The 10,149-nt window shown below is 40.5% G+C and overlaps 1 protein-coding gene across 1 annotated transcript in view; it reads left to right on the top strand.

The window, feature by feature from the left end:
- The first annotated feature begins 5,568 nt into the window (after positions 1-5,568).
- CDYL (chromodomain Y like) overlaps positions 5,569-10,149 on the top strand; it is an 86,187-nt gene continuing 81,606 nt past the window's right edge. The window contains exon 1 of the mRNA XM_063451760.1: positions 5,569-5,806. Coding sequence (XP_063307830.1) covers positions 5,783-5,806 — 24 coding nt within the window. The 5' untranslated portion in view covers positions 5,569-5,782. The remainder of the gene's footprint in view (positions 5,807-10,149) is intronic.

Raw genomic sequence — 10,149 nt, 5'->3', positions numbered from 1 at the left:
TATTACCTAAATACGCACGTAGAATTTAAATATATATGCATATTTATATATTTGAAGTCTACGTGTATATTTATATAATTATTTATGTAATTTTGTATATCGACATATGAATAGTTCGCATTCTTTTTATTTATTTAAATATACATAGATATATATACAATTTCATTCTAAGTGTATTTTGATATAAATATATATATATTAATATCAAAATACAGTTAGAATAAAATTTCGTATAGATATATAATTTTTTTTCAATTTTTTATTATTATTTTTAATTTTTTTAATTTAATTTAAATTATTTATTATTCGTATTTTATAATAATATATATATACAATATATATAGTTATTATATATATTATATATATACGTGTGCAAATTAATTATAAGTGTATTTTTATATTAATATATGTACATATTAATATAAAAATACACTTAGCATGACATTATATATATGATATATAGACATATATTATATAGGTATAATATATGTCTATATATCATATATATATACACATATATAATAATAATTTTTTTTTATTACCTTTCACTTTAATTTTTTTTATGATTTTACACTGGCAGGGAGACTGCCTGTCAGCACAGACAGTCCCCCTGCAGGCAGAGACTAGGACACCTATTGTGACCATGTGGTCGCCCTGTTGGGCGATCACATGGCCCCAGGGGTCCTAAACCGCCATGGGGAGACTGTCTGGGCTGCAGGCAGTCTCCCCACACCGGGAGCACCGCCGATCGCCGCCGATCGCCGCCGGGGGAACGACGGCGATCGGGTAAGTACATTTTAAATTTAGGACGGTTCAGGACCGTCGTCGGTCGGCAACGCAAAAATGCCGATGACGGTCCTGAACCGTCCTGCGTCCTCAAGGGGTTAATGTTGCGCTGATCAGAGTAATATAAAGCAATGAATGTAAGTAGAACTGGAACATTTACAAGCAATTTACCATCTATGAACATTTAAAGTAACACTATAGTGTCAGTAATACAAACATGTATTCCTAACTCTAGAATATTAAACTATCTGTTTAGCCATCTGGCCCTCCTTAGATCATTCTGAAAAGTTATTAAACTTGTCTTTTCTCCCACGCCGCACTGATTTTGGTCCCGCCTCCATGGCTGAGATTATGAATCTTGTCATCAATCAATCCTGTGCAGCACTGGACTAGGAACCACCTCTAATTGTCATCTGAGTGACTACCACAAGAGGTTTTACTAGGCAGCAATTACACTGCCTCATGCTATAGACTATAGATTCCAGAACCACTACATTAAGCTGTAGTGGTTCTGGTGATTATATGCACTTTTAATAACTATATTTATATAAATATAATATAATACTTGATGAGACAAAGGACGTGTTTGTTCTTTTCTTCACAAGTTAGTCAGGCATATAAATGTATCAAAATGTATGCTCTTTTCCTTTCAAGTTTGTATTTTTTTTTTATTACAAGAACTGACATAATTGGCATAAGAATTCCAATTTTCTTGTAATCATTTTTAATATCAAGAATAAATTTCTTCTTCTAGCAAACACTTGGAAAAGTTATTTCAATTCTTGATAGAAAAGGATACATTTATACATATTGCCTAGGTCAGTGATGGCGAACCTATGGCACACGTGCCACAGGTGGCACGCCGAGCCCTCTCTGTGGGCATGCGGCCATAGGTCGCCCGGGGGGCGCCGGCCGGCAACAATGCAGAGTAGGCATCTGCCTGCCCGAAACGGCAGGTGCCTACTCTGCTTTTGTGTCGGGGGGACCTGGAGGCAGGGGGAGGGATCTGGGAAGCAGCTCTCCTGTCCTCCCACGAGTAGGCTGTGTGGAGCGTCGCTGCGCATTACCATGGCAACGATCCACACAGCATTGCGCAGGAGGACAGGAGAGCTGCAGCCAGACACATACTTACCACCACAGGACCACCAGGGCTGGCTCTGTCCCCCCTTCTTCACCAAAGGTAAGAAGAAGGGAGGCCGGGATAAAGATTTTGTGTCTTTTTTTTTAAATGTATCTCCCCCCTCACACAGCACCCCTAAGCCCACACACACGAACTCCCCACACACACAGCACGCTGCCCCACACACATACAGCACCCCCCACAAACATCACTCCTCCCCAACACAGTACCCCTTCCGCTCACACACACACAGCACTCCTCTCCCCACACAGCACCCCTACACACACAGCACCCCACCCACAGCACCCATCACACAGCACTCCACACAACCTCCACACCCGTATACACAAACACATACACTGCACCCCTCAATGCAGTATGTGTGTGTGTGTGTATTCCGCAGACTGTGTGTGTGTATTCAGCAGTCTGTGTGTATGTATTCAGCAGTTTGTGTGTATTCAACAGTCTGTGTGTGTGTTTGTGTGCATTCAGTGGACTGTGTGTAGGTATTCAGCAGTCTGTGTGTATGTTTGTATGTGTGTGTATTCAGTGGACTGAGTGCATGTATTCAGCGGACTGTGTGTATTTATTCAGCAGTCTGTCTGTGTGTGTATTTCTCAGTCTGTGTGTGTATTCAGCAGTCTGTGTGTGTGTTGAGGTGTATGTATTCAGCAGTTGGTGTGTGAATGTGTTCAACACTCTGTGACTGCATTCAGCAGTCTGTGTATGTATTGTATGTATTGCATTTGTTGGAGATACTAATAAATGTAAGCTTAATTTTATCTATTTTTTATATCATTATTTAAAATTTGTATCATTGAACTCTGTTGTTGTGTTCTTCTTTTAAAACAAAAGATGTTAATTAGTTTGGACAACTGTACGAGTTGTTTTATTCTAAACTTAAACGTCAGTATTGAGGTTTAATTGCCTAGTTGGCACTTTAAGGGAAATAAAGTTGGCATGTATTGCGATTTGGGCACTCGGGCTCAAAAAGGTTCGCCATCACTGGCCTAGGTTTATAGTAAACATATTGAATTCACAGTTCACATTCAATTCAACAGTTTTTGTTCAAGCATTTACAAGTCTGATCTGATGAGATCTATACATTGCCTTGTTTAATGTTACTGAGGGTAATATATAGGACTGTCAGAATGAGTTGTATCTGATTAATCATTTGTTGTCATTTTATTGAAGACATACCTGTACATGTACATTATAATATCGGTTAGCCCCACCTTCGCTTCAAGAGGAACTGTCCCTTCTGTTGATGACATTTCCTCTTTTACTAAACAGAATAGATGCTTTTTACTTATTTACTGGGGTGGACAGCTGAGGTAAATATAAAATACCCTTTCAGAAAATTGGAACTGACATATTTTCAAGGTGCTGGGCAACATTTTCCTGTGGGTTCTTGAGTATGCATGCTTGGTCAAGGACTAAAGGGTATTGCTGGGCATACATTTGGAACAATGTACATCTTGTGTCATACTTAAAAACTTCCTTTTCACCCATAGTTTTAGAATTCTACTCATGTACCTCTGTGTGTGTAGACATTATTGATATGCAGACAATAGCTGAGATCATAAATATAACGTATAAATGTATAGTAAAATTACATTTGAATTTGGCTAACAGAATGCATGCAAAAATTGCTTTCTTTGTAAAATGACATGTCATATTGGTAATACTAATGACACGTGAATTTTACAAAAGTGCAAAACTGCAAACACATTTAAGCAAACACTACATTGATGTGTTTGCAGTAGTTTGTTGTTTTGTCTATGTGTAAATCAAAGCCAATAAATATATTTTATTTGTATAACATATCATTCTAAAACTATTTTTACATTGGATGAAGTATACAAATCACTGTAGTTAACTATTAAGAGATTATGTAATCTAATCTACTAGTATAAATGCATCACTTAAATGAAGGTATGGGGATTACAGGGGTACACAAATTAGCATTTTGGCGGCAGTCTAAGTATCCCCAGCAGACTGCTAGCTATTAAGCTATTATAGTGCAAGGACTCCATGGCACTCTCACTGTAAAGAGTCAAATTTATTTTTAAACAGTATGACACTTTCATATATCCTCCCAGAGCCTGCAGCACAGCCCCTCTGCATCGATATTTTACTAATGCAGAAGTTCCCCCTCCCCTTTAGAAATATTGATTTTGTCCAACTTGGAGAAAATTATTTGACTTAAAGTGTCATATGACACTCTTCAACTGGTAAATTCCATCATAAGTTGGTCAAAATGTATATTTCTAAAGTGGAAGAGGACCTTCTGCTTTGGTGATGTCTGTGGAAAAAGGCTGGAACAAGGGCAATGGGGTTACCGGGTGTCAACCCCTTTGAAACTATTTGACTCTTAAAAGTGAGTCAGTACCAGGGAGCTCCTGGCGCCATAAACACTAATGTGCTGTAGTGGTTATGATCCTATTTAACTGTTGATAAATACACTGCACAAGTTATAAACTTTAGAACTCTACATTAGATCAGAGGAAATGCTTCCAGATTATACTTGAAAATCGCAATGTAATTCTACCTATTACATAAAATACATTATATTAATTATATAAACGTTGGTTATTAATATATTTAAATAATGGTTACACATTTTTATTTGCAATGTCAAACAATTGGCATGCACAATATAAATTGGTTTACTAAGATGCATTAAGAAAAAGATATAAAAACTACAACACCTCTCTCAGTGAGTTAGATGGCATGCAAAGACAAAATGGAAAAGTAGACAAGTATGCAGTAAAGAAATAGTAATGCTGTTTGTTTTATTTTTGGGAATGTGTATTAAGTGAACAGACAAAAATCAACTTACTGCAAATATAAACACAGATTCCTTTATACATGTAACAAGCATACCAGAGCCAACTTGAACACAAGACAAGTATATGGTTTGTGTTTTATCAAGTAAAGGTACACTTTACTTCAATTCATGTTATTTGCATTATAGAAGGAAAGCAGACATGGAATATAGTTATGCTTGTCTCTGTCCCTCAAACTCTAAATTACCAAGTGCCACTGTTTTACTTTCTTACTGGCTCTTCAACTTCCAGCTGTATATAGCTTCTGCCCATGGGAGCTGTCCTACTGCTAGGAAGGATGGGGTGGTGCAATGAGGAGGGCTGGTAGTGGCCACCTACAAAGGATCCAGGCACAAAACTTATTGGCTGGAAGGGAGATAGGCCAGTCCAGCCCCCCCCCTCCTCAGATTTCGATACTTTTCCCAGTGTTATGTTTAAACATTCTCTATGTACATAATATGGGGAAGACATATCAGGGGAGCCAGGCAGAGGCGAGAGGGGTACTGGAAGAGGTACCTCCTGCTCCCACCCAAACTAGCCCAGCTGTGCACACCGGCCGGAGGGAGGGTCGGTGTGAGATGGGGAGAGGGGGGGCTCAGAGCTGGAAGGACAATGGGAGGGAGCGTGTGGAGGGGGAGGAGAGGAATAGCGCCCGAGAGGAAGGAGGGAGGTGTGTGCGATAATGTAGGTGGGCGGTGCGGTACTTGGTGCTGAAGGATTACACTGAAGAAGACGAGGATCTCTGATCGCGCCTTTACACCCGCCCTTCTCCCCCCCCCCTCCTCCTATCTGCGCTCGATTTCGAATCCTTGGGAGCCGCGGCCGCCGCTGCTGTAGCGCTGGGAGCACACACACACACACACACACACACTCAGTGAGAGAGAGAGAGGACGCGGTGTGCCCGTGCACTGTGTGAGTCGGCTGCGCAGCTCCTGTGCGCACTCCAGCAGCAAGCACCCTGGCATTACAGCGAGAGAGGAGGCCAGGCGGCTCACAACTGAACGAAAAGTAACCAGCTCAGCCCGGCAGCGGCCCCGGCACCCCCAGCATGGCTTCCGAGGAACTCTATGAGGTAATGTAACCGGCCGGGCGGAGACCCCCCCCCCTTCTTGCCCCCAACAACTCAGCTGCTATTGCCCCCTTTTACAGTGACCCGGCTAAGCAGCGCCCCCGGAGTATAGTTGTGGTTTATTTTATTGAGGGAGCTCTGCTGGAGTTACTCCTCTCCCCCAGCACCTTCATCTTCCTCACACTCAGTGAGAGACCGTGTGCGGCCGCCGCTTCCTCCTCTTCGTCATTATCCTCCTCTTCATCCTCAGCAGCACTTTGCTGGACACTCATAATGAGGGGAGCCGGGCAAGTGGCCTTCCTCCTCCTCCTCCTCCTGGAAGGCTGGCTGCTGAGTGAGTGAGTGAGCACACTCAGGGTGTATACTATCCAGTGACTGTCAGTGTACTCACTAATGGTCTCCACACAGTGTCTCTCTCCCCATTAATCACAATCGGGGGCTCACCATTACTTGGGAGACTTTACACAGGGGTAAACTGAGCCTCTCCAAACATATCGGGGGTGATGATCAGACTTGAGTGAAAGTGCCTAAAAATATGAGGAACAGTCATCTGAGTGAATGTGCTGAGGCAGCAATGCACGTAGCGTGAGGAGCTGCTGGGGGGAGGAGGAGGGGGAGGCACGTGCGGTTGGGGTAGAGGGGGCTTTAAAGTATTGGGAGAGTTTGCTACCTGTCCTAATATTGACATACTGATTAACACCCCATCCTTTAGTGGACTGCATGGGACTCCCAACCCTCCCAGTATGTCACAAAGTGGGGCTGGTATAGGGTGGGGTTGATAGTGATTTGGCAAATATGGCAGCCCTCTTCAATATGTGGAAGTTAATGGGTGATATGTGTGAGTCATTAAAATAAAACATGGACTCCTCCATTAAGACAATGGGAATTTTAAGTTCAGTAGTGCAACTGTTGATAAAAAGTTTTTAGTTTTGTTTCTTTTTTGGAAGTAAAAATGTGCATGAGTAGAGTGGTGGAAGTAACTGTGGACAGTGACCATTGAACTTTATGGGGACTTGATAATGGCATTAGGGGAAAAAAAGTACATTTCCATTGCAAATGGTATTGTTTGACAAATGACTCATTTATTTTTCCTTTTTAATATTTGAATGCTTTATAGTTTTGAGCAAGCACAACATGTAAGCACTAATCATTTCTTATGAATGGATTGGATTTGTTAATAGTTGAAGGACCATTTGATGTGAATTATAACCTTTAAGGATAACCTGCCATTTTAGGAAGTAAAAATAAACCAAGGAGACTTGAAATAATGTAGGGTTGAGTTTTGCTAAAAATGTTTTATATTTTGATAGCTGCTTTTTCTGTTAACTCTTAGCATGTGTTATTCTTACCAGATGCAAATACAATTATAGTAGTAGTGAATTACATTTTACTAAAGTTCATCATCTGATGAACTCGATATTGGTCGGTTTTTCTTAAGAGGCTGCCATTGATTTTTCTGACCACTGATAACCACATTGCCAGATGGTTACGTGGATTGGACAATTCCTTGCATCCATTGTATGGATATTTTGTAAATTAATCTAAAATGTTGCACATGTGACATTTGATGACTAGAAATTGTAATGTTAATCAAACATTTGACATATATTGTGAGTCCGTATCATAACTAAATTGGTATCTGGGGCAGAACTATTACTCATTCATCTGTTTGTTGGCGTTTATTCTGTGTTTTACCCATTCTCCGTTCGGGAGTACTTCATACGAACGTAGTCCATTTGTCTCCTGAATGGGGACCACCCCTGTACCCCGTTAGAATGTTCACCCCAGTAACTCAAGTGTGAAACTGCAAGGGACGTAATGAATGCTCCCCTTTGTGGCTGCCATTTCGTATAACCGAACACGTGACAGACAAAAAAATGGTGGCCATCTTGTCTCCCGAACGTGGGCAGCGGACCTTGGTCGTCAACTGCCTGGAACTCTTTTCGGCTAGGCACTTGCGCTAACCTCGGTAAAACCTAGACCGCTGCCCGTTCTATTTCTCGATCACCTACACGATCGAAGTTCGTTAGATATGAACTACCAAACAGGGTAGTATTCGTCTACCAAAATGAAACTATTCCCTTGCTCGGTGTTCGCACAGGAACCTCACAAATGGAGACCGGCCAGAGCACCTATTTTCCTGGAACTGTTTTGGGCTATCTCCTCGTGTCTGGCCGGTCAAAACTTTACCTTGATGGCATTCCCGTTTCATTGAACTGATCTGAGTGATTCTTGGATATGTTGTACACTCATATCGGGGCTATCAGGGAATGTACTTTTTTTTTGTGGGGTTCCTGAGTATGGTGGGTGCACTTTTGGGGTACTATATGTTTTGTACCTGAGAGAAAGGATTAGATTTTCTTTTCTCACGCTATTATCTATCAGACACAGAGGATCCTGTTTTCTTGTATTGTAAACCCCATGTACAGGACTGGGCATAATAGCCGTGTATGTTCCAATAAATCTCAGTTGACTCCCAGGACTATGTTTCGTCTGGTTACTGGGGGAATGGGTATTTACTTGTGCTGATGGTTCCAGAGTGGCTGAAGTAAGGTTATAGCGGAGATAACCAGTTGAGTTACCTGTGGTCCGTTACACTCACAAGTATCCTTTGTCCTCATGCCATATTGAGCACAGTTTCACTGTTAAAGGGACACTAGTCAAGTCACCAAAACAATTTTAGCTTAATGAAGCAGTTTTGGTGTATAGATCATGTCCCTACAGTCTCACGGCTCACTTCTCTGCAGTTCAATTCACACCTCCTGCATGTAACGTGCATAACCTTCCTAGACACTTCCTTTAAAGTTGGATCTAATGTTTACATTTCCTTTATTGTACAGTCTGTTTAATTTAGAATTTCTTATCTCATGCACTGTTAATAGTTTGCTAGGCCTTGCAGGAGCCTCCTGTGTGTGATTAAAGTTCAATTTATGGAACAGGAGATAAAAAAACATCTAAAGCAAGTTGGCATATCATTGAAATTTAAACCATTTTTCCATGCATGCTGTGTGCGTCAGAGCCAGGAAACGTATGGCTAGGGCTACTGAAACAAGTGATTTAACTCCTAAATGGCATTGAATCGAGCACGGAGACTTAAAAGGCATGATCTATACACAAAAAACGCTTCATTACGCAAGTGGTGTTTGGTGACTATAATATTCCTTAAATTGTTGCCAATGACTCCTAAACTACAATTTTAAAGTTTTTACTTGATCATAAGTAGTGTACAATTTGAAATTTATGTTTGGTCATATATTCTATAACTTTCCAGGGTTTCCTATGATTGTGCAAGATTGGACACATCGTGCAACATAATAAATTTTATATTCAAGTGGCTAAGTTTGTAGAGCTGCGCTTGCTCTTGAGGTTTTTTAATTTTTGTTTTGAGGATAGCTGCGATGTGATGATTCTTTTTGGAGGAGGAGATAAGTACATGTTGTAAATTTTAATGCTTAGTTTGTGGTTATAATGTGATAATGGTTTTAATTGAATCCAATGTTTAGGAAAAAAGTTCAAGAAATCGATGCATATAAGTGTAAAATTTGGACTGCTGCACAGTATGATGAATCATTCGTAATTACATTTTTTTGTATGTATTTGTCACATGTGTGGGTGCTCTGTCAGCACCAATTCTCTACTAGTTCCAAACTTACTATTTAGCGTATTGAGTTATTTCGTACCACTGCTAATTTGGTTAAGTTACAGTTAAATTAGTCTTTATTTTTATTTTTTTCTGTACTATTGGGATTTTGCCAGACTGATTTTCTTCATCCGTGGCTCCTCTCACACCTCTCCCCTCTTTCAGTCCTTACATTGGCTTCCTGTATCCAATAGGAGTAAATTCAAAGTACTAATTCACACCTATAAAGCGCTGAGCAATTCTAGCCCTTCCTATATATCTTCGATCCGTAGGTGTGCCCCTTCTCTGTCTCTCCGCTATGCCCATGACCTTCTCCTGCTTGCACCCAAACAGCCAACTCGCGCTTACAAGATTTCTAACAGGCGGCTCCTTTCCTTTGGAATAGCCTGTCTACCAACTCCTCTAGACTGTAAGCTCATTTGAGCTTTTCACCCTATTGTTTTTGTAATTGTTTCATTTATTGTTAAATCTCCCCCTCTGATATTGTAAGGCGCCAAGGAATATGCTGGTGCTATATAAATACCAATAATAATTTTGTCATTTTCCACATTATTTTCTAAATTTTGTGCTTTAAGTTCATGAAATTCAAACGTCACATATGCAACTTTACTTGAATGTTCGTTTGAGTGGAAAATGTTTAGTTTTTTAAGAATGCATAATACTGTGTAGGTGGTGTTAGCAGCAAATTGTTGCCCCTGCATATTTA

This window comes from Pelobates fuscus, chromosome 4 (genome assembly GCF_036172605.1).
Source record: "Pelobates fuscus isolate aPelFus1 chromosome 4, aPelFus1.pri, whole genome shotgun sequence".
NCBI lineage: Eukaryota > Metazoa > Chordata > Amphibia > Anura > Pelobatidae > Pelobates > Pelobates fuscus.
Note: the sequence above shows the minus strand (reverse complement) of the source record. Positions and strands in the feature narration are given on the sequence as shown.